Raw genomic sequence first — 25,622 nt, forward strand, 5'->3', positions numbered from 1 at the left:
TTAAGTTATACATATACATATATCCATTCTTTTTCAGACTTTTTTCGCTTTTAGGTTATTACAGAATATTGAGTAGAGTTCCCTGTGCTGTAGAGTTGGTCCTTGTTGATGATTTTTTTTATATATGGTAGTGTGTATATGTTAATCCCAAATACCTGATTTATCCCCCCCACACACACACGTTTCCCCGTTCATAACCATAAGTTTGTTTTTGGAGTCTGTGAGTCTCTTTGTTTTGTAAATGTTTGTTTGATTAATTTTTTTTAGATTTCACATATAAGTGATATCATATAATATTTGTCTGACTTACTTCACTTAACATAATTTCTAGGTCTATCCATGTTGCTGCAAATGGCATTATTTCATTCTTTTTTATGGTTGAGTAATATTCCATTGTATATATGTACCACATCTTCTTTATCCATTCCCCTTTTGATGCACATTTAGGTTTCTTCCATGTCCTGGCTATTGTAAGTAGTGCTGCAATTAACATTGGGGTGCATGTATCTTTTCAAATTATGGTTTTCTCTGGACATATGCCCAGGAGTGGGATTGCTGGGTCATGTGGTAGCTCTATTTTTAGTTTTTTAAGGAACCTCCATACTGTTCTCCATAGTGGTTGTATCAATTTACATTCCCACCAACAGTGCAAGAGGGTTCCCTTTTCTCCACACCCTCTCCAGTATTTATTGTTAGTAGACTTTTTGATGATGGCCATTCTGACTGGTATATTGTATTTTTGTATTGTAGACTTTTGGATGATGACCATTCTAACTGGTGACATTGTATTTTTGATTTGCATTTCTCTAATAATTAGTGATGTTGAGCATTTTTTCATGTGTTTTTGGCCATCTGTATGTCTTTTTTGGAGAAATGTCTAGTTAGATCTTCTGCCCATTTTTTGATTGGGTTGTTTGGTTTTTTTTTTGATATTGAGCTTCCTGAGCTGTTTGTACATTTTAGAGATTAATCCCTTGTCAAGTCACTTCATTTGCAAATATTTTCTCCCATTCTGTGGATTGTCTTTTCATTTTGTTTATGGTTTCCTTTGCTATGCAAAAGTTTTTAAGTTTAATTAGGTCCCATTTGTTTATTTTTGTTTTTATTTTCATTACTCTAGAAGGTAGATCCAAAAAAGATAACTGCTGCAATTTATGTCAAACAGTGTTCTGCCTATGTTTTCCTCTAAGAGTTTTATAGTGTCCAGTCTTACATTTAGGTCTTTAATCCATTTGGAGTTTATTTTTGTGTATGGTGTTAGAGAGTGTTCTGATTTCATTTTTTTACATGTAGCTGTCCAGTTTTCCCAGCACCATTTATTGAAGAGACTGTCTTTCCTCCATTGTATATTCTTGCCTCCTTTGTCATGGATTAATTGACCATAGGTGCATGGGTTTATTTCTGGGCTTTCTATCCTGCTCTATGGATTTATATTTCTGTTTTCGTGCCAGTACCAGACTGTTTTGATGACTGTAGCTTTGTAATATAGTCTGAAGTCAGGGAGCCTGATTCCTTCAGCTCCATTTTTCTTCTTCAGGATACATAGATTTTTTAAAGAAAACATTTAACCAAGGTTGAATTCTTGGGATAAATTCTACTTGGTCGTGCTGTATTATTCTTTTTTTATATTCCTGGATTTAATTTGCCAGTGTTTTGTTAAATATTTTTTGTCTATATTTGTGGATTTACCACTTTCTTTCTGGCCTTTGTGCCTTGTACAGTTTTCGTTTTTTTGATATCTTTGTCCTTTTCTGGTTTCAGGATTATGCTGGCCTCAAAAAGTATGGAGAGTTATTCCCTCCTTTTGTATGTTTTAAAAGAATTAGTTTAATTGACATTACTTCTTCCTTAAATGTTTGGTAGAATTCATTAGTAAAACCTTTTGGGTCGGGAGTTTTCTCTATGGGCAGATACTGATCACAAGTTCGATTCCTTTAATAGACACAGGCTTTTCAAATTTTTAAATTTAATCTAGCTGTAGTTTTGGTTAAGTGGTGCTTTACAAGGAATCTTTTCTTCTCAGTTGTCAAAATAACGTACATATAGTTGTAAGTTTATTATCCTTTTCTCTTTGGAAATACATTAAAACTTTTTTTCTGGAACCATTTGAGAGTAAGTTGCTCATTATTCCAAGTACACTAGTGTATATTTTCTACAAATATAATCACAGTACAACTATCAAAGTCAGAAAATTGTCTTTGATGCATAATAACCATCTACTCCTCAGATCCCTTTAAATTTATTGACCATGTTGTATTTTTTATAGCAGAAGGATCCATTGCAGAATCATGTGTTGCATTTAGTTCTTTTTTTATTTTTTATTTTTTTGCATTTAGTTCTTATATTCCTTTTTCTTTGGTGTGGAACTATCTCTCCTTTGACTCTCATTACCTTGACATTTTGAAGATTACCCTCCAATTATTTTGTAGGATGTCCCTTAGTGTGAGTTAATCTGATGTTTTTTATGATTAGATTCAGGTTTGCATCTTTGGCAGAAGTGAAAGTTTATTATTCTCATTGAATCTTTTTTTTGGCCGTGCCACATGGCTTGCTGGATCCTAGTTCTCCGACCAGGGATTGAACCTGGGCCCTCAGCAGTGAAAGCGTGGAGTCATAACCCCTGGACCACCAGGGACTTCCCTCATTGCATCTTATCTGAGGGAGGGTGCATGATTTTGATTTATCCCAGTACTGATTTTGTTTAGTTTGATCACCTGATTAAGTTGGTGTATGCCAGACTTCTCCACTCAATTCTTTTTCTTTTTGTAATTAAGTATTTTTTGACAGGTACTTTAAAACTATGTAAAGATCCCATCATTGCTCATTAAATTTTCAATTCGTACATTGATTTATCATCTCAGTATGAATTCATAGTTTACTATTTTTATTCAATGGGTTATAATTTACTTTTTTTTTGGTGGGGGGGTGTGGGTTGCTGTGCTGCATGGATTACAGGATCTCAGTTCCCCAACCAGGGATTGAACCCGGGCCACAGCAGTGAAAGCACCAAATCCTAACCACTAGACCACCAGGGAACTCCCATAATTTACTTTTATTCTTTGTTTTGATTTTTAGATTATCCTAGATTTCGCTAGTGGGAGCTGGTTTCTGGGTCCTTTTTACAGTAAATTCTTCTTTCTTTTTGGGATGTGAGGATTTCCAGATTCATTTTGTACTTTCCCTTGCATAGCCTCAGGGTCAGCCATTTTTTCACAAAGCTCTAGTTGCTTTTAGTGGACGTTGGTATTTAGTGGACAAAATCTGGTGCTAGGTGTATTCATTGCTATTGTGGTGTCACTGGTCCTAGAGCCTCTCAGTGGACAAACTAAAGGTACACATATGCATTTATAACTACAATACCTCGCCTTGTTTCTTTGTGGATGCATTCCTCACCCTGCTGAGGCTCTGACTCCCCAGACTGGGCCACCCCCTACATGAATGCCTTCCTCATCCAACTGGAGCCTTAATGCCTCCCATTGTGCCTTCTCCTTGCATGGGCACCCTCCTTACCTATTTGGTCTCTTCTCTCATACTCCATACCTGGCCACTCCTTCATGTCAACACACCCCTTACCTGTTTGGTCTTTGACGCCTGGATGCTAGGCCTTTCTAGTGGCTTTGACACCCCATGCAAAGCTGCAACCCTGCAAGGATGGCTCTTTTACTCTGCTTGGGCTTTCATGTCCTTGGTTAAGTTTATTTCTAGGTATGTTTTTCTTTTGGATGTTATTATAAATGAAATTGTTTATATAATTTCCTTTTGGATTGTTCATTGCTGGCGTATGAAAACACAACTGATTCTTGTGTGTTGATCTTGTACTCTGCAACTTTGCTAATAAATTCAGTCATTGGCTCTAGTAGCTTTTCTGTGGATTCTTTAATACTTTGTATATAGAAGGTCATGACATCTGTGAATAGAGACACTTTTACTTCCTTCTTTCCAATTTGGATGTTTTTATTTTTCTTGCCTAATTGCTCTAGATAGAACTTCTAGCACAGTGATGAACAGCAGTGGTGAATGTTGACATCCTTGTCTTGTTCCTGATTAATATGTTAGCTGTAGTTTTTTTCATAACTTTGTTGTTCTTAATAGCAGCATGGTGTTATGTCTGGTACATATAGCATAGTTTATTTAATTGATCCTTTATTTCTACACTAAGTATTTTCTGATACTTTGCTATTACTAATAATAGTGCTCCAGTGAATAATATTGTACATTTGCCATTTTATATCTGTTTCTACAGTCTAAATTCCCAGAAGTGGGGATTACTTTCTCTTTATTTTTTTTATTCTAAGGTGACCAGGTCCTGTCTTTAGCTCCAGATTAAGTAGAAAATTTCTGTGGAATAAAATGAGTATTACTAGATGATTCAGGCAGCAGAACATGAGTGTTGTGGCTATTGGAGGTGGTAGAGGTAATGTTCTAGAAGAATAAAGCTGCTGGTATCATCCAGGTTATTTGGGAGACTCACTCCTGAGGAGGAATATAGTAGTTCATGGTGAGCCAGTGCTTCCACTGAGAACAATCAGGAAAATCAGGTAAATTTAGGAAATAGTCATTTTAATATTATCAAAGAGCTACAGAAGCAACTAGAACAAAATATTTGAAAGTTATAGAAATGAGAGAGAACCTTTCAGAAGTTAGCTGATGCTTTGTAGCTGTGTTTCCCTGAAAAGAAGTAACTGAGAATCTAGGTTTCGCTCAGGCTGAGCAGTACTGCTGGGGGACAGTAGAGCTTCTGGTGGTCACACAGGACTGGAATGACAAAACTCACTAGGCTCTCAATTGAAAGCCCAGGAGGGACATTCCTTAGATTCAGTGGGTAACCAGAGGTAGACTGATTCTTAACAAAACTACAACCCATCCTTGAACCAAAATAGTTTGATTGGATTAAAGTGATCAGCCTCTGCCATAGCAGAACAAAGGGTGAACACACATTCTTAATGGAAGATAAACATTGTCTGGTGCCTCTGTGATTCTTCTTTTTTTAATTGAAGTACAGTTAATTTACCATGTTGTGTTAATTTTAGGTGTACAGCAAAGTGATTAAGTTATACATGTATATTTTTTTCAGATTCTTTTTTCTTGTACGTTATTACAAAATACTGAGTATAGTTCCCTGTGCTATACAGTAGATCCTTGTTGGTTATCTGTCTTATATATAATAGTGTGTATATGTTAATCCCAAACTCCTAATTTATCCCTCTCCCCCTTCATGATTCTTTTATATGCAGTGCGTAGTATTCAGTACAACATTACTAGTCCTGTGATGGCAGAGAAATTTATGGTCAACTAAGAGAAAAATAATTTCAGAAGCAGACTCTCAGGTGATCCCACTATTGGAGTTAGCAGATAAGGACTTTAAAATAATTAAGATTAATAGCTTAACCACAGTGATATACCACTCACACCCACTAGGATGGCTAAAATTGAAAAGACATTAACAAGTGTTGGTGAAGATGCGGAGAGAGATTGGGATCATTATACTTGGTACACAGCTACTGTGGTAACAGTTTTGTAGTTCCGCAAGAAGTTTAACGTAAAGTTAACATGTGACCCATCAGCTCCACTCCTGGGTATATACCCAAAAGAAATGAAAACATATATCTGCTCAAAAACTTGTACATAAATGTTCATAGCAGCATTATTCTTAATAGCCAAAAAATGGAAACAACCCAAATGTCCATTATCTGATGAATGGGTAAGCAAAATGTGGTATATCTATGCAATGGGATTTTATTTAGTCATAAAAGGAAAGAAATTCTGATACATGCTACAACATGAGTGAAACCTTGAGACGTGAAATAAGCCAGACACAAAAGGACAAATTTTTTATGATTCCACTTATATGAGGTATCTAGGATAGGCAAATTTATTGATACAGAAAAGTAGGATAGACGTTACCAGGAACTGGGGATAGGAGGGAATGGAAGGTTATTGTTTGATGAGTATAGGGTTTCTGTTTGGGATAATGAAAAAGCTCTGGACATAGATAGTGATGATGTTTGTAGAACATTGTGAATGTACTTAAGGCCACTGAATTGTACGCTTAAAATGGCTAATATGCTAAATCTTTTGACCATGATAAAAGGATAATATTTTTTGAAGGAATGAATGGATATGTGCTATGATCCGGATGAATCATAAAAACATTATGCTGAGTAAGCTATACCAGTCACAAAAGGTCACATATTATATGCTTCCATTTATATGAGATGTCCAGAATAAGGAAATCCATAGAGACAGAAAGTAGATTAGTTATAACCAGGGGCTGGGAGGGAGGGATAGCTGGAAAATGAGATTTGACTACTAATGAGTATGGGGTTTGTTTTTGGGGTAATGAAAATGTTTAAAATTTTATTTTGATGATAGTTGTACAAGCTTGTGAATATACTTTAAAGAAACATTGAATTGCACACTTCAAATGGATAAATTGTATGGTATGTGAATTATATCTCAGTAAGAATCTTAAATAGGTCATGAATAATAATGAGTAAATAATACATATTAATAGACAAATAGGTAGAAATTGTTACCTGAGAAAAGGTAATATATCTATAGCGATATGTAATTGGAATCATAGAGAAAGGAAAAGGAGGCATGAGCTATTGACCAGAATTTTTCCAAATTGCCAAAAGATGCCAACTTTTGTATTCAAGCAACTCTTTGAATCTCAAGCATGATAACTACAAATTAAATCATTCCTAGGTACATCATAGTAAAACAGCTAAAAACTGGAAAAAAACAAAGCAAAACACAAAAAGCCAGAGATCGGGGGAATGACACAATACCAAAGAAACAACAATAAAAGACTGAAAACTGTCTTCTCAACCTGTTGAATTGGAGGAAGGGAGATAGACCACTGCAGTTATTACAGCAGTTCATACAGAAGCTAGGCACTGGCAATGTGAATAGATTGGAGGAGATGGATAGATTCTTATGAAGTAAGTTAGTGGTCTTTATACTTGCTATATCTACCTCGAGAGATACAGAAAGAATTCCCAAGAGAATGCCAGTGTAGATACTTTTAAGGAAATCACTTTCTAAATCCTCAACTTCCACATCTACTTTTTTCTGAAATTGAGCCCTCTGGTGGAAGTATTGCAGTTTCTCCTTTCACTTCTCCTTTCCAGAATTACTCTTCCCTATTTTGTAAAGAAAGGCGTATCTCTCTTCATTCTTACTATGGTATGTGCCTTGAATTGTAAAATGCCTCCAAGTTGTGTAAGAAAGGAATATTTTGAAATAATTGGTATTGTTGTACAGAAAATGAATTTCTAATGACTAGATATTATATCCTTTTGCAAAATGGTTTCTAATTATTTGCTTTCAACACAATTGATAGCTAATTTGATCCATTATTAAAAAATAACTTTTTTTGTTAGATCAATATGTGTTTTTTAGCAAATAACTCAGGAGGTGCTCAGTGAATTGAGTAACATTATAAGAAACGCTTCTTCTAGTCCTGTTAACTTAATGTGAATAAGATTTTTTTAGGGAAAAGACATAAATTTATAAATACAAAAAGTAGAAGTAAAATTGATGATATCCTGCATTCATAATTGGGAGGGGAAAAAAAGTTTCATCCACTTCATAGACAAAATTTTGCATATGCATATGTTTTATACACACACACAATATAATTATGTTGTTTTGGTAAGTCATGTACTTATAATAATTTGGACAACTCATTTCTGATAACAGTTGAATTTTATCTATACATAAGAAGTTTTAAAATGTTGAATTTAAATTTATTTACATATATAGTTTAGAGAAGTAGGATAAAGAATAAATGAAAGACTTTCAAACATAAAATACAATACACTTGTTTTAAAGTTTTGTTAGGAAAGTGAAATAGAGATGTAAGTTCATTGTTAAAGGAAAGTTTGTTTACAGTTTTTTTTAATGGAGGATGATATATATCATATCACTGTGAAATTTAGGTTACATTGGATATGTCTCAAAGAGTGAAGTAACAGTTTTAACATATATTGATGTTCTGAATCAGATCGTCAAAAACAGGGGAGAATGCTACTTGTGTAACATCTTGCAAATAAATCGAACACTGAGCGCTTTAAAAAAAAAGTTTTAAATGTTAACTTATAAATATGCAAGGATTTACACAGTTTTTCAAAACTATTTTAGAAGCATCTTAATAAAATCTTCTAAAGATCATTGGCAAAGCTGCCACTAGAGTGAGGCAAGGTGGCATGTAGGTTACAAAATACAAGGAGGTCTCACTCTCAGTGTTCTCCAAGTGCACTTATGGGAACCTAAGAGTGAGTGCCTCCTTAAACTATGCACCCTAGATGTAGACTTGCTTACCCTAGTCCCATTGGATCTATACAACATAAGAAATCTGTGAAAAATTGGCTTTAGAAAAAATACTTGCAGATTCAATCATTTTCATCAACTGCTTTTAATTTGTTTTTTAGGGTGGGATTAAAAACTCAGCCTGAATCAAAATGCCCTGAGCTGCTTGCCAATTACTGTGACATGTTGCTAAGAAAAACGCCATTAAGCAAAAAACTAACCTCTGAAGAGATTGAAGCAAAGCTTAAAGAAGTGGTACATAAATTTTTTTTAACTTGAAATTTTAAAATTATCTTTGAATTTGTGTTTTGCTTATAATGCTTTCTGTGATAGCCTCAGTTTTTTTTTTTAACGTATATCTCTAAGCAGCTAATATTATGAAATTTTACCAGTGCAAGATCTCTATAGAGCAGTTATTTTTCTTACTGAAAATTTTTATTCTGTAGCTGCCAGAAAGGGAAATAGTATTTAATTCTTCCCCTTTCTTGATTTTTTTTTTTAAACTTTGGGTTTATTTATTTATTTATTTATTTATTTATTTATTTATTTATTTATGGCTGTATTGGGTCTTCGTTTCTGTGCGAGGGCTTTCTCTAGTTGCGGCAAGCGGGGGCCACTCTTCATCGCGGTGCGCGGGCCTCTCACTATCGCGGCCTCTCTTGTTGCGGAGCACAGGCTCCAGACGCTCAGGCTCAGCAATTGTGGCTCACGGGCCTAGTTGCTCCGCGGCATGTGGGATCTTCCCAGACCAGGGCTCGAACCCGTGTCCCCTGCATTAGCAGGCAGATTCTCAACCACTGCGCCACCAGGGAAGCCCTCTTGATTATTTTTAAAAGTCAATTAAATTCTAGCTCGTATTAAAGGACAAAAAAAGGGAAAATGGAGCTAGCTGGTGGTATTTGGAATGATATTTGAGAGACCAGGAGTTTTTCACTTCTTTCTTTTTGTGAGAGCCCAAAATAGATAGCCAGGGATAAATGAGTGTAGATAAAAAGTTAGTTGCTTTCATATTTATTTGTCTCTGCTTGTTATTATAATATAAGCCAAAGATATCACATCAAAGAGGAAAAAATTAGTAAGTAAAGATACAGGGAAAGTATAGACAAAGAGGGTTAGAGGGGGGAATTCCATGGCAGTCCAGTGGTTAAGACTGCTTTCACTGCTGGGCCCAGGTTCAATCCCTGGTCGGGGAACTAAGATCCCATAAGCTGCATGGCGCAGCCAGCGAAGTGGAGGGTGGGGTGGGGGGTGGGGTGGGGGGTGGTTAGAGAGAAGATTAGTGTCAGAATAAAGTGAAGAAGAAATGTAGAAGAAAAAAATGGGGAAGAACCATTGATTTTCATGTAAAGTTTTATCACATTTTATATAAAATCTCAAAAATTAATGTTTCTAAGAACTAAAAGGTTATTTGGTTACAGTCTCAAATTTGCTAACTTCTAAAGTATTAAAGTATTGTAGTATTTCAGGACTGGTTATTTTTCAGAGATGGGCAATTTAGTAAGCCTCTGTCTGTATTTGCTTATATAAATTTCTGAATTTTGACAATTGGGGATGTAGAAAGGTCTAAATGAGAGGGATGGCTAAGAGTGTATGTAAATTGAAAGTAACTTTTTTTTCTGTACAGCTCTTGGTACTTAAATATGTACAAAACAAAGACGTTTTTATGAGATATCACAAAGCTCATTTGACACGACGTCTTATATTAGACATCTCTGCTGATAGTGAAATTGAAGAGAATATGGTAGAGTGGCTAAGAGTAAGTAAAATTTTAAAAAGTATTTGGTTTTCTTAAAATAGCACATGGTTCATATGTGTGCTTAAGTAATGCATTTTGGTGATATTGTTAATATTGAAGAAATATGGAACATTTTAGAAGAATATAGCATCAATTATATAAAATAAAGTATATTTTCTTAATGAAGACTTCTGGTGAAGCACCTTTGCTCTTGCTTTGCTTCTGTTGTTTCACTCTTTTGTATCTCCACTCTCATTTGAACTGACCTTAACTAACGGACAAATCGTTTCATTTTTAAGATGTTTTTAGTACTAAATATTTAGCCATAGAGATGTTGGTAAATAAATACATCTATTAAGGAAAAAGAACCCATAGGTAAAAGGTGATGGCTTATTTAGTTTAATCAATGCTAATTATGGCTAAATTCCCATGTTAAAATATTTTAAGTCTGTTCCTTTCAGTCCATTTTAATGGAATTTGAGTTATATTAGTATAACATAAATGAATATGTCTTTCATTTATACATATGGTATTATATATAATATTACATTAATATATGATAATAAAACATCTATTATAATGTGTATAATTATATGTATTTTGTATATATTTTTTTCATTTATATGTGTATTTCAAATTAAAGATTTGCAGATAGCCCTGTTTTGCCTGGTAGTGTGGGATAGTAAAAATTACTGTGCAGGTGATCTTAATATTAACAGTCACTGGGGAAAATTACTGTTTTGTGACTTCGAAATTTTTGTCAAAATATTAAAAACCTCTTATTATCTGTTACAAGTATATAGGAGAAAGAAAAAATTAGTAAAATTAATATGTATGTAGTACACTGTAATTTAAAACATAAACTTTCAGATTTAAAGTGTTGTAAAACTGCTATTGCAATTCACATGTCTGATATTGTATCTAGAATATATAAAGAACTCTTACAACTCAACAGTAAAGACAACTCAGTTAAAAATGGGCAAAGAATTAGAATAGACATTTCTTCACAAAAGATATATAAATGTCCAATAAGTGTATGCAAAGATGCTCAACATCATTAGTTATTAGGGAAATGCAAATTAAAACCACTGGGATAGCTGAAAATTCAGACAATGACAGATGTTGGTGAGGAAGAGGAGAAATTGGAACACTCATGCATTGCTGGTAGGAATATAAAATGGTGCAGCCACTTTGGAAAACTGACGGTTCCTCAAAAAGTTAAACATAGAGTTGACCCGGCAATTCTACTCCTAGGTAATTCCACTCAAGAGAAGTGAAAACATATGAGCACACAAAAAATTGTACATGAATGTTCACAGCAGCATTATTCATAATAGCCGAATAGTGAAAATAACCCAGAAGGTCAGTCAGCTGATAAATAGATAAAATATGGTTAATTCATATAATGGAATATTTTTGGTAATAAAAATAAATGAAGTGCTGATATATGCAACAATATAGATGTACTTTGAAAATATTATGCTAATAAGCAAAGAAGCCAGTTAGACCACATACTGTATGATTCCCTAATACAAAGTGTCCACAGTAGCCAAATCTGTAGAGACAAAAAATAAATTAATGGTTTTCAGGAATGGAGGAGTGAGGGAACATGGGGAGTGACTGCTAGTAAGTATGGAGTTTCTTTTGGGGATGATGAAAATGTTCTAAAGTTAGATAGTGGTGATGGTTGCATAACTCTGTAAATATACTGAAACCTGATTAGTTGTACACTTTAAAAGGGCAAATTTTGAGGTACGTGATATATATCTCAATAACGCTGTTACTAAAATGAAGAGTAGTTTGACTAGTACTTGCCTTCTTGTCATGTAACTTACAAGTTACTTAGTGAGCACCTTTTGTATACTTTGAAGAGTTATACTCTGTAAGTTTGGATCAGCTTCCAAACTTTTGTCTTTTGGTCTTTCAAAGTCGTGAAAGTTTTTGCTGGCATCACTTCCTCTTCTTAATTTTTTTGTCACTACCACTTTTCTCATTTATGTTGATAATTTGCCTTCATTAAGTTCCTTGTACCTGCATATTTAGACTCTTCAGCATTGGTGTTATCAACAAACATTACAACCACAGTTAGCTCTTTCTTCAGAAACTCCATTTATGTTCTATTTTATTTTCATTTCCAACATTATTCCCTTCCTGCCTGCCTGCCTGCCTCCCTCCCTCCCTTCCTTTTCTTTCCTTTCCTTTTCTTCTTCTTCTTTTTTTTTTTTTTGGTGTACTTTTATCATCTTTCTTGACCAATTACCTCTTTCAGTTATCCGTTTTTGTAAAATGTCATGTGGATTTATCAGTGGAAGACATGGATGCAACAAAGCTACATGCTTTGCTGTCTGTGGGTGAATTGAATAAACAGATGACTAACAGATTTTGAAAGAAATGTTGTGATTGGTCACTGATATGATGTGCTCTGTTATTTGTTAGTGATTTGTAGATTGAGGAGCTAGAAGTGAAATTTGTGCTTTATGCATAACTCACGTTTAATATATAATGGTAATTGAAAGTTGAATAGTGTTGTTGGGGTACTGGTGTTCTTTAACTATACTGTGGTAACTGAAATTCATGGATATTGGAATCATGCACAGAAAACCAGGATTGCCTATATATTCTGTTTAGGTTCTAAGAATCAAATTTAATAGGTATTAGATTATAAACATTCTATAAATATAAGAGAGAAGAAGAATTTTGTATTAAAGCATCTAAAACTTAGTTTTCCATTAAAATTTTTCCTAATACTATATCAGATTATATATTATTTATTACTTCTTCTGTCTTTGGTTTTCATAGGAAGTTGGTATGCCAGCAGATTATGTAAACAAGCTTGCTAGAATGTTTCAGGACATTAAAGTATCTGAAGATTTGAACCAAGCTTTTAAGGAAATGCACAAAAATAATAAATTGGCTTTACCAGGTATTACTTTATAATTACATACATTTTTTTAAACATTTTACAAAAGAATATCTTTGTTTTCTAGTAAATTAAAAATAAAACTAAGCAGTAATAGAGACAAAGATGTTTCAAAGTCCACATTCCTTGAAAATATCCTACAAAACAGAATTTAGATTTACTAATTCTTATTTTGAAACAGAAAGACACTTTTAACAAAATCTTTAGAGTCTTATTTTTCACCAAAGCTTATCCTCTGTGTATGTATTTTGAATTTTACCCATTGTCAAGATTATTTGCTTTATATTTTCTGATATACTTTCCTATAGCTGATTCAGTTAATATAAAAATTCTGAATGCTGGTGCCTGGTCAAGAAGCTCTGAAAAAGTCTTTGTCTCACTTCCTACTGAACTGGAGGATTTGATACCCGAAGTAGAAGAATTCTACAAAAAAAACCATAGTGGTAGAAAATTACATTGGCATCATCTCATGTCAAATGGAATTGTAAGTAGGTGATGTGTTAGTTCAGATATTGGTTTGGCTGAAAGTAGCAGGACTCCAAATAAGATTTGTTTAAACAAGATAGATCTTTCCTTCTCTCACAAGTGAAAGTTTGAGCAGGTATAGTAGATCTGTTCCGTGAAGTTGTTAGGGACATAGACTTCTGGTTACAGCACCATCCTTAAGGTATTCCCTTGCCTGCAGAATCCAATATGATCCTCTCACTATGTCTGTCTTCCAGCCCAACAGGAAGGGAAAGATGTGAGGGTATAGCTTCCTTGAACGGCAACTTCTAGAAGTTTCCCCCATTAATTCCACTCAAATCTCATTGGCCAGAACTTAGTCACATGGCCACATTTTTGCTCAGGAAAGCTGGGAGGTGAGCCCTTATTCTGGACAGTCATTAAAGTCTGCTAAAATTTTTATTACCATGTAAGAAAGGAAGAATGGATATTGAAAGACAGCTCGCAGTCTTTTTGTATACAATCTCATATAAGAGATATTATAGTAGATAGATGGTAATCATCATGAAGAGATTGTTATTTTTTTAACTATTTTATCTATTATAGATAACATTTAAGAATGAAGTAGGTCAATATGATTTGGAGGTAACAACATTTCAGCTGGCTGTATTGTTTGCATGGAACCAAAGACCCAGAGAGAAAATCAGCTTTGAAAATCTAAAACTTGCAACTGAACTCCCTGATGCTGAGCTTAGAAGGACTTTATGGGTTGGTTTGTTTTTATGTTTTTTGTTTTTAACATTGCATCCTCTCACATAGCAGGAAACATGTGTTGGCTTGTGTTATAATAAATTTATGAATTCATAATACTCAAATGACTTTTAAGCAAGAAAAATACACTAGTGAGGTATTTATGGAAAAAAAAATTGAAAATAAGCAAGTTACTAAGACAGAGAATGGCAAGAGAGAGAGAAAGAAAGAGATTGAGTTGGTATTTAAACGTTGCCTGTGAAGAGCATGACCAAAGATTTCATATTGAAAATTTGTTCAAAGATTTTTATGATAACCAAAATTCTAAGAATAAGAAGACTTTGGTCCTTTTGAGGCCCTGTAAAATGTACTTATTAGCCTCCTGTTCAAAACTACATTTTACCTGCTACTCCATATGCCTGTTAAAAGTTCCAAAATAAATTATTACCTAGAGAGAAACAGCTGGTTTATAACCGGCAATGATGTTTGCTGTGGTCATATATGACCAATCCCTCTAGTTTGTTGTTGTTGTGTTTTTTTTGGTTGTCTTATTGTAAAGAGAGCATTTATTGCTTCCTCATAACCAACTCTTTTCTCCTCATTCTCTTTCCTCATTATGCATTTACATTGTTATATTCATGGAAGTACCAAATAAAACTTTGAATTATGAATTTGTGCTCATAATTTTTTCTCACCTATATTGGTCATGTTGTAGAACTGATCTTGGTGTTCCATAGTGTTTATAGAAGCTAATTGTTTTCTCTTTACTCTTCATAGTCTTTAGTAGCTTTTCCAAAGCTCAAACGGCAAGTTTTATTGTATGAACCTCAAGTCAACTCACCCAAAGACTTTACAGAAGGTACCCTCTTCTCAGTGAACCAGGAGTTCAGTTTAATGTAAGGTTTATGTTGATTGATCTAAAATAAAAATACCTTGTTTGAATTTTAATGTTTTATTTTTAGCAAAATAATTTTCCTTACATGATATTTAAAACATCTGTATGCTGTCATCACTTTAGATTTATGCCATTTAGTTTATTGAACATATTAATGAACTAGAGATGTTTATTATTTCTTTACATATTTTTCATGGATACATTTTGGTGTCTGACATACTATATTGCTTTTCATCTTTAAAGTAAACATCCTTTTGCACTCTAAAGCAGCTTTATCCACACAGAGTACTGTTTCCTTTAGATCCAATTAGAAGATAATATTGAATTACAACCCACATATCTTCAATTATCTAATCACTTTCATGGCAATATAAATTATATTAACTTTGTTATTACAGGGAGCATAGTCACACTAACAGAGCTTTTATCATGTTTGAGGGAAATCATAAGGTTCATTTTAATAAAGCTCCATGTTGGTTATTTGTTACTTTTCCCTTAAACAGTGTTGGATATTAATTTTTAGACTATTTCTAAGTATTTTCTCTTAGACATTGTTGCTATAATATGATGTTTAAAAGGGCTTTCACTGTAAAATATTTGATTTAATGTTTTTTATAGAAAAAATGCAAAAGTTCAGAAAAGGGGTAAAATCAACTTGATTGGACGCTTGCAGCTCACTACAGAAAGGATGAGAGAAGAAGAGAATGAAGGAATAGTTCAACTAAGAATACTGAGAACCCAGGTTTGTAATATTAAGACAGAATGTCTAAATTTTGAAAAACTTTGTTGTTGTTTTTTTAATCTTCAAATCTTTTTTTAAAATTAAAGGAATGTAGGTACTCAGACTTTTCGTACAGAAGAGCTAATTTTCAATTTACTGAAATTTAAAAATTGTATTAGTAACATTCTCTTAGTTGCTCAAAGAGATGTCTGTATGACTTGGTGGTCTCTGGTAGGTTCTGTTGGTTGGGCAAAACCTTGGTTTTAGGTTAGACTTCTCTGACTGCATGTCAAAGAGAATAAATGTATATCAACAACAAGTACGATTCTAGGATTGCGTATTTAAAATTTAATTTTAACACCTAATTCCATTGTAATCGGAAATTAGGGACACTTTAAAAAACATATTTTAAAACTAGGATTATACCTTCTGAACATGATAAAGAATACCTATTGCAAACTAATGTATGACTGTTTTAACTTTAGAAATAGTCTTATTAACACCAAGTTGTCCCACTTTTACTGTTTTCATTTAATATTGTTTGAAAGTATTGGCCAATGCAATCAAGCATGAAACAAAAAAGAAGAAAAGATTAAAATTTTTCACTACTTGTAGATCATATAATATGATAAAGGAACGGAGAAAAGATAAATAAAAATCAAATGCTTTTCTATTTAGCAATAAACAAATAAATAAATAAATTTAAGAAAATAAAAGAAGAAACCATAGAATTCACAGGCATTTCTTTAAAAAGCAGTGTGTTGGACCTGTATGAAGAGAGGGGCCTTTGCCTAAGAGATACAAAAGGAGATTTGAATAAATAGAAAGATCATGTTCCTTTTTTTCTTACTAAATTTTTTAATTGAGGTATAACTTACATAAAATAGAATACATATTTCATAGTTTTCAATGTGTTTTGCTAAATGTGTATACCTGTGTGACCATCACCTCAATTAAAATACAGAACATTTCTATCACTCCAGTAATTTCCCCATGTCTCCATTCAGCCAATCTCCCCCTTCAACCCACCTGATTCCTATCACCATTGCTTTGTTTTGCCTGTTCTCGGTCTTCATATACATGGAATCAGACAGTGTACTCTTTGTATCTGGCTTCTTTTTAACATGAATTACCATTTGTTGTTTTTTTTTGGGCTGTGTTGGGTCTTCGTTGCTGCGTGCGGGCTTTCTCTAGTTGCGATGAGCGGGGGCTACTCTTTGTTGCAGGGCGCGGGCTTCTCATTGTGGTGGCTTCTCTTGTTGTGGAGCACAGGCTTTAAGCGCATGGGCTTCAGTAGCTGCAGCACACGGGCTCAGTAGTTGCGGCACGTGGGTCCTAGAGCGCACGGGCTTCAGTAGTTGCGGCGCGTGGGCTCAGTAACTGTGGCTCACAGGCTCTAGAGCGCAGGCTCAGTAGTTGTGGTACACAGGCTTAGTTGCTCCGTAGCATGTGGGATCTTCCCGGACCAGGGATCGAACCTGTGTCCCCTGCATTGGCAGATGGATTCTTAACCACTGTGCCACCAGGGAAGTCCGAAATACCATATTTTTTAATGATAAGGCTGAATAACTTCCCATACTAGTAACAAGTCTACAGAATTTCATATAAAAATTCAACTAGGAATATTTTTGGAATTTTAAAAATTGATTCTCAGTTTTATCAGAAAGAACAAATAGATGAGAGTGATTGAGAACCTTAAAAAAATAAGGTGTTAATAGTGGTGGAACTTGCCTTGCCAAATATTAAAACTTATTAAAATATCTACAAAAATAAAATAGCATAACATACAGATTAATAGAAGAAAATAGCTCAGTATTAAACCTCCTATGTAAGTGTAGATGAACTTTGCAATAAAGGAAATAATTTCCATGGCCCATGAAAAGAGAATGTATTATTCAATAAGAGATTTTGGAAAATTTTACTTCTGGGAGGAAAAAGCATGATATAGTCTTAGTTTATGGCTACAGCAGGGTAAATACAGATGGATTAGAGTTGAGATATGAAGTAGAATGGGCAGGTATAGTCATACTATAAGATGTGCAAAGAAAATGAAGTTTTTTTGTTTTGTCTAAAACTGATTCATAATTATGCTCAATCCGCTAATCCAAGCTATCCCTTTAGGTAATGCTCAGACTTTCTTATTTCTCCCTCATTCTACTCCACCCATCCCTGTTCTTTGCTGTTTTCACAGATGGCATCTGCATGTATTGAGGTTGAGAGAAATTCACTTGACTTCATAGTGACAGTGAAGGGATTGTCCTATCTATACAGTTGTAACAGTGTTCTGGGTTTTTGGTCTTGTCAGCTCTAGAGTGCTTTATCTGTCATCTCTAGAGTGCTTTATCTGTCACCTATGGGAATTTGACTTTCTATTGCTATCTATTGCTGATGTCTGTAGCAGATGAACTATGGTTTATTCTTTTTCCAGTTGGTAAGGACCACGTGGCCTCTTTCCTGTTCTGGCTGCCTGTCCTCTGCTCTTACTGAGCTCTTGAGCCCTCTGAGCCTCTGCTACATCTTCTTTGTGGCCCTTGGCCTACATGGCACACTGTTATCATCTGCTGTTACAGGATCACCCTCTCCTGACACTGAAGGCCCTGTGGCAGGTCCATTGGCTCTGAACTCTATCTGCATCATATGGGAACTGAGAGAAATTCAGGAGTGCAAATTACTTCCATCATATCATGCCACTTTTCAAGTGACCTCCAACCTATTAAATGGGGCCAGGGCCAGAACCCCTCTGTTTTTCTCTTAACATCTCTAACACAGCCATCTTCACCTCTACCAAAGCTAGAATAGGAGAAATTGGAATATTTACAGTTGTTCCTCTCCTACTTACTGGTTTCTGTAATGTACAAGTGCCTGTAGGGGGACAGACTTTTTCCATCTTCCTTCTTTCTTTCTGGACCCTTGACATAAACCCCTGTGATCAAGAGCCTGGATCTGGACATACTGACATTGGGAGTAATTCACCTGACCTCCTAGTGGCAGTGTAGGAATCCTCATATCTGTACAGGGGAAGTTGAAGGTATACTTTTCTCATACTGAGTAGTGCCTGACTCCCAAGCCTATTGCCTTGTAGCCAAACTCCATTTTCAGTGTTAAAAAGCAAATATTGATTCCTTTTTTGTTTTCACATTTCTTTTATAATGAATTCTAACTTCCACTAAGGCAGATGAATGCCTTTTGTTGACTAAGCAGACACCTTGTACTGGAAAAGGCAAAAGAGAAAATATGTAGTAATTTTCTAATTTTCCTTATTAAAAGAATAATAGTAATTAAAGAAATCATCAAGGAAGCTATTGATAAAATTGATTTAGATGAAAAGTGCTTACTCCTACAGAAAGTTAAAACCATTTAATTGAGTCAGTACAAACTGAAGATACTTATAACAAGTACAGTTTATTAATCTGATAAATTTATAAAGAATAGTAATTATTAATTTTTGAAACAGACAGCAACTGGCCTGTACTGCTATACAAAGAAGTAACTGTGAATACAAGGGAAAAAGTATGTGTAAGGGGTTTGTTGTATCTTAGTTGATAGTTGATTCTTAACACAATACCAGGTTATATACATATTGTGTTCATAGGTAAAATAAACTTTTTAAATGTACATAGTGTGGGTACGAAAGAATGAAAGGAAATACACCAAAACCTTAGGTGTGATTTTCTTTTCAGCAGGGAAGTTATGGGTAATTTTGTTTTTCCTCATTTTTTAAAATCTCCATAGTATGCAGATTTTATTTTTCAGAGTGAAAAAAAGATACTGGTCTCAAGATTAATCTAGTGATTGCTAATCATTTGGATAGGTATTGGATAGAGGATAAAATACATTAAAAGTCATTTTTTGTTTTGTTTTACTTAAAATAATTTTTCATTTTTATTTTTTCTTTTAGGAAGCTATCATACAAATAATGAAGATGAGAAAGAAAATTAGTAATGCTCAGCTGCAGACTGAATTAGTAGAAATTTTGAAAAACATGTTCTTGCCACAAAAGAAAATGATAAAAGAGCAAATAGAATGGCTAATAGAGCACAAATACATCAGAAGAGATGAATCTGATATCAACACTTTCATATATATGGCATAATTTTGAATATCATGGACAATATTAAGAACCCAAATTTTGGAGCGCTTGGGCAGAAAGTTCTTGCAGTTTGTGCTAGGGGAAGGTTTATTTGGACTTTGATTACATAAATATTAAAATCTCTGCCTTACCTAACAAAACAACTATATTTTGCCAATCACATTAGTTAGCATGGTGGCATTCCCTTCATGTTGCACACTTTGTTTTAACAGCATGCCGTTTTGTGGAGAAACTTGCATTCATGAAGAGCCCATTATGAACTTTTAAAAATCTGATTTATACCCACCGGAAGAAATACAGTTGGGAAGGGTGAAAGTGGGGTTCTTGTTGCTTTTTTTTTTTCTTTCTTTTTCTTTTTTTCCTCTCTTACAAAAATGTACTTGCACAAGGAAGGATCTTCAGATGTTTGTGTGCTGAAAAATGCTGTTAACGTTTGTTTTAAAAAATGCAATTAAAACTAGAAATAGCACTCTTGGTTTCTTTTGATCAAAAGAGTGAGCTGGTCTACACAACATTGGGACAGGGCAGATATAGGTGAAAAGATAAGTTTATAATAGTATCAAATTATGTGTTCAAACACTGCTTCAGTATAGCAACTGGATTTTAGTGGTGACTTAAAAATTGTATTAAATTTTTCCAACTAAAAAATGTTGGCTTTCTTTAAGCAGGAGACTACTGTCTTAGTTGTTTATTGTTAAATGATGAAGAGTTTTTTAAATCTTACATGGCTAAGAGAGCTTGTTTTGAAAAAGTGAAGCTCATATTAATTATTATTTTAATTGTTTAAAAAAATGTATGGAGATAGGTAGGTCGATTGCAGAGTCAAAACAGCAAAACAAGCATATTAAGTGTTTACTAAGACACTTAATATTTATATACTTAATATTTATTATGCCATATTCAAATTTATTAAAAACAAGACAGAAATCTCCTGCTTTAATATAATACAGTTATGTAACTGACCTCTTAATCTGTAGCATAGAAATATTTTGACATTTTAAAGTCTCATGATTAGGGATTTATAACCTCAGGTTTCTGGAAAGGAAGACATTCTGTTTTAAAAAGTAATAATTAAGTATCAGTCACCTAGGAGGAAGAGAAGAACCACAACATAGACCTGAAAAGCATAAGCAAAATTGTTGCAATCTTAATATGAGCAGTACACTTGCCAAATATATGTACATATATATTTATATATTTTAAAAGTAAACATTTAAAAAATGTTCAGAAGGCAACACTTACCTTGTTCCTTTTAGTCAATCCAAAGTAGCAACTTACTAGTTGCTGGCAACTGAATACCCAGAGTAATGGAGATTTTAGGACTTGAGGACATGAACAACTTAAAAGAGAAAAACTTACTCCCCATTGGGAAAGAATGGCTCAACATGGATTTTATTCATTGTGGTGCACGTTTCAAATTTTCTTGCAAATTATTTTATATTTTATTTGATATTAAGTAATATTTTAAATTATTTTGATGATAGTAGGAAATGGAGTGCCAGAATGTTGAAAGGCGTACAGTATTATTACAGAGTGCTTTCAAGAGCATTTCATGGAATCTGTCCCCAGTCCCAAGAGACTTTGTGAGCTGCCTGTTGAAAGGAAGGACAGCAAATTTAAAACATTTAAGGTTTTGCTGGCTGTAGTCAAAGGCCTATTCTGAAACTCATAGGAAATTGGAATTTTGTTTCTAATTTAAAATCTTACATTTGAGCCCTAAGGTAGCATATGTCAGTTCTTAGACCAAGCATATTGTGAAGGTTAAACTAAATTAGCGCTCACTGTTTTCTCTAATTAGATGACTGTTAACAATGGGTAAATTCGAAATTTTTAAGAACTGATAATTTGGTAATAATTGTGGCCCTTATATTTAACAAATAGTTTGGTATTGGCATATTTGCTTATCCGATACAGGAGCGCCAAAGGAGGAAGCAATGGAAGGAAAAATTACAGGCCATTTCTTAAAGTTTAAGATTTGTTGTTGTTTTAAACCAGAATAGTTCTCAGAACTTTTTTAGGAATTTCTTATCTTTTTTTAGTCATTTAAAAATGAGAGCCATGATGTTTTGATTTATAAAGGCAAATTTAATGCAAAAGTGGGTAACTCTAAATCCATAGCAAAGTTTTCTATTAAATTTTATAAATTTTTAAATTGCTAATTATGTCCTAATTGTATTTTGGGGAATAGAACAGCAACAAATACTGTAGACTTACAGTTTTCATCATTTTGTTCATTATGTATAGAAAAGTTTATCTGACTACTTTTTGGTGTTTATGAAAACCATTTAGTTGACAAGGTGCCTATACCATTGTTGAATTTTCTTTAGATATATTTTGACAACAGATTTGCTAATTTAAAAAAAAAGGATCTGGAAAAAAAACTACCAGCAATTTGCTAAAGATGCAGAATCACAGTTAGTATCCTTTATTACTAAGTCCCTTTTCTCTAATGTGCACTTAAAATTAGTGCTATCTGAGGAGGGATGAACTCTGACATAGTTAAGGGGAAAAATATATACATATATATGCATATATTTTTTTCATGAGCAGTATGGCAATAGGACACTTCAGAGGTTAAGATTTGAACATTCATCTTCTAATGTAAAGGTGGAGCCATCTTGAAAATGTTAACCTTTATTGCCATCTCATTGCCAGAGTAAGTAGATATGAAACAAAACTTACAAAGTGAAAATACAGAACAATTTTAATGCTTACAATGAGTTAAATATTTAGAGTATTACTGTTCTAATGATTTAATGAGTATCTTGAAATAAATTCTGAAGTCTTCCAATTTTTACATTTATTGGAGGGGTCCCTGCATTCTGGCAAGCTTTAAGTCTCTTTCTCTTATTTTGTGCATAAATGTTAAAATTTCCAAAAATGAAATGTTAGCTTTCTTATTTTTACCTTTTATTAAATTTAATACAAACTATGACTGGAGCAGTTTAAAAGTATTTTGTATTATTTGCAGTAGGATGTCATTGGCCCTGCTCAAAGGGTAAATTTTAAAAATTCAATTTGGGTGAAAGTTTTGCTAGTTTTCCAGAAAGATTTGCTATCTTAAACTCAAGCTTGTTTTTTCTATTTTCATGTAAATGACTGGGATGCTATCTTATAAACTCTTCCAATGTCATGTTTGTGAAATAAACATTACAATGAGAGCTTTCCTGTCATCTACACTATGTATGTTGTCTGGAGTGTTGAACAAATTTGAGTTCCTAAGTTGTAATCTATCCTCGTATATACAATTTTGAATGTGTGCCACTACATACTGAGATGATAATGCTGTACAATTTTAAATGGTAGCAGTTTCTGTATGCAGTAGGCTGAAATATTTTGATGAACTGCTTAATTTTTGGATTTTATTTTTTAAGTTGTATAATTTATTTTCTTGCAAAATAAAAATGTAATATAAAAGCTTTCACCTATCAAGAAAATGTTGATGTTCTACTGTAAAATAGTTTCTAAGAGTTTAGTTAAAATTTTTATAATAGGTATATTTATATATTTAATTGTGAAATAGTAAATCTTAACCAGCCTTAGGAATCAGAAATATGAAAAGTAACCCACTTATTTCTTTTAAATTTCAAAATCTAGTTCAAAATGAAAGCTAACAGGAATGTAGCTTTTCCATTGATGATGGCATAGGGCTATATCATGCCTGGAAGAGGTCAGAATTTTCAAACCTGAAAGTGATTAATGCATTCATACATCTGTTTAGATAGGTCATGTCATAACCAAAATTTAAATTTTATATCAGACAAAAGTAAAAAATATAAAACAAATTATTTCATGTTTTGTATATTTTTGGAAGTTTGTGAATATTTAAATTTCAAAGCTAGAGGTAGTTGTAATAAGGTTACGAAGATGGACTGTGTCTTAGTCTTGGTGGTTGTAACAAAGTACCATAGACTGCATGACTTATAAACCAACAGAAATTTATTTCTCATAGTTCTGCAGGCTCAAAGTCTGAGATCAGAGTGCCAGCATGGTTGGTTCTGGTGAGGAACCTCTTTCAGTTTGCAGACTGCTGACTTCTCACTGTGTCCTCACATGGCAGAAAGAGGGTTTAGAGAGCTCTGGGTCTCCTTTATAAAGGCACTAATCCCATTCACAAGGGCTCCACTCTCGTGACCTAATTACCTCCCAAAGTAAAGGCCCCACCTCCCAATAACATCACATTGGGGATTAGGTTTCAACATATGATTTTTGGAGAGAGACAGACATTCAGTCTTTAGCACTTCATAATGACCCTAAAATCAACCTTGGACTTTCTGGGATTTGGGGGTGGGGGGAAATTGACTTGGAAATGAAGGCGGAGAAAAGTGTGGCCTCAGTTTAAGATTCCCCAGAACCTAGAAACAGGTTAGGCATAGAAACTTAGGCAGAAGCTTCTGGGCCCCTTACTTGCACATGTCTCCCAAGGCGCTGGGAGGGGCCCTTAGAGTTTTGTATTTGTGATTTATATTATTTTTCTCAAAGAGAATCCCCTAAATATCCAAGGTTGAATCCAGTCCTGCTAAAACTGAATGCAAAAAGAAACGTGTCTGGCACACAGAAGGCATTCAAGTGTGGATCGAATGAATGAGGCGTGTGTGCCTGAGAACAGAGTAGAGTTTAATACTTCGTTTTAAATGGGAAGAGTTTATTTTCTAATTGCCTGTTCTAGACTGTAAAATCAAATACGGACATTGCATGTCACTAAACTTCTGTTTTAACCAATGGACAGTCTGGAACTGGGGTCTTAGACTGTTGAGGAGTTACAGACTTTTATGAGCATCTGATTAAAGAAAAAGACATGCATATAAAGATACGAACAATTCTGTGTATAAATTTTAAGTATTCCAACACTCAAGATTAAAAATCTTTGATAGTGAGATCCCACAGTGGGTAAAGAGAGTAAGTAGCAGCCTGCTCTCTGAATTGGTAACAGCCTAATGTCACAAGTGCTGATTCAAACTTAGATCTGTACTAGTTTTTGGCTGTTTTTATCTAAAGAATGACAGGAGACTTCCCTGGGTGTTATTGGGGTTTGCTATTTTCATTAATGATAAATGCAATATTTTATTATTATTGTGGTTGCTGAAGCAGACTGATACTACTTAGATGTTTCTTTGACAGTGGTTGATGGTTGAAGGGTAGCAGTGGGAACCAGGAAGGCAGAGAGGAAAGAGCCAACTTTGCAACAAGCCAGGTTTGCAAATTAACACTCCTGTTAAGAGACCACAATTATCATACCTCTAAGAAAGGGTGGGGCTTGGGACTACCTTTACAAGGCCCTTTTCCTATGGCTGCTAAGTGTGTAATTTTCTTTCCCCCTACTCTACCTTACCTCCTCCATTCTCAGCAGATGACCTTACTTTGGGAATATAAGCAGAGAAAATAAAATAAGGCTTTCAGGCATGCACTTTCATAACTTGCTTTCTCTACCTCTAAACTTTACCTGTAACAGTGCCCATTTTCATCTGCCTACCTATCTCAGAGGAAGGGCTGCCTCACTTCTTACTCGAGGCCAACTGTTTTTTTTTAATCTTTTCACTGAATTCCTTCTGCTTCTGTGTTTTGCTCCAAAATACCTATATTTCCTATATCTTCCAAACATCCTTTTATTAGTTATTTCCTCCTTAGCCTCCAACAGGGGTTCTCAAAGTTTTGGTCCACAGACCAGCAGCATTATCATCACTCGAGAACTTGTTGGAAATGCAAGTTCTTGAGCTCCACCCCAGACCTACTGATTCAGAAAGTCTTCAGGGG

General features: G+C 34.1%; 1 protein-coding gene across 1 annotated transcript in view; it reads left to right on the plus strand.

The window, feature by feature from the left end:
• Positions 1–20,588, plus strand: part of CUL5 (cullin 5) — a 96,337-nt gene extending 75,749 nt beyond the window's left edge. The window contains exons 12-19 of the mRNA XM_061202542.1: positions 8,436–8,568; positions 9,938–10,069; positions 12,848–12,971; positions 13,277–13,452; positions 14,019–14,180; positions 14,940–15,058; positions 15,676–15,799; positions 19,677–20,588. Coding sequence (XP_061058525.1) covers positions 8,436–8,568; positions 9,938–10,069; positions 12,848–12,971; positions 13,277–13,452; positions 14,019–14,180; positions 14,940–15,058; positions 15,676–15,799; positions 19,677–19,871 — 1,165 coding nt within the window. The 3' untranslated portion in view covers positions 19,872–20,588. The remainder of the gene's footprint in view (positions 1–8,435; positions 8,569–9,937; positions 10,070–12,847; positions 12,972–13,276; positions 13,453–14,018; positions 14,181–14,939; positions 15,059–15,675; positions 15,800–19,676) is intronic.
• The last annotated feature ends 5,034 nt before the right edge of the window (positions 20,589–25,622 follow it).

The sequence above is a fragment of the Eubalaena glacialis genome, chromosome 10 (assembly GCF_028564815.1).
Source record: "Eubalaena glacialis isolate mEubGla1 chromosome 10, mEubGla1.1.hap2.+ XY, whole genome shotgun sequence".
NCBI classification, from domain to species: domain Eukaryota; kingdom Metazoa; phylum Chordata; class Mammalia; order Artiodactyla; family Balaenidae; genus Eubalaena; species Eubalaena glacialis.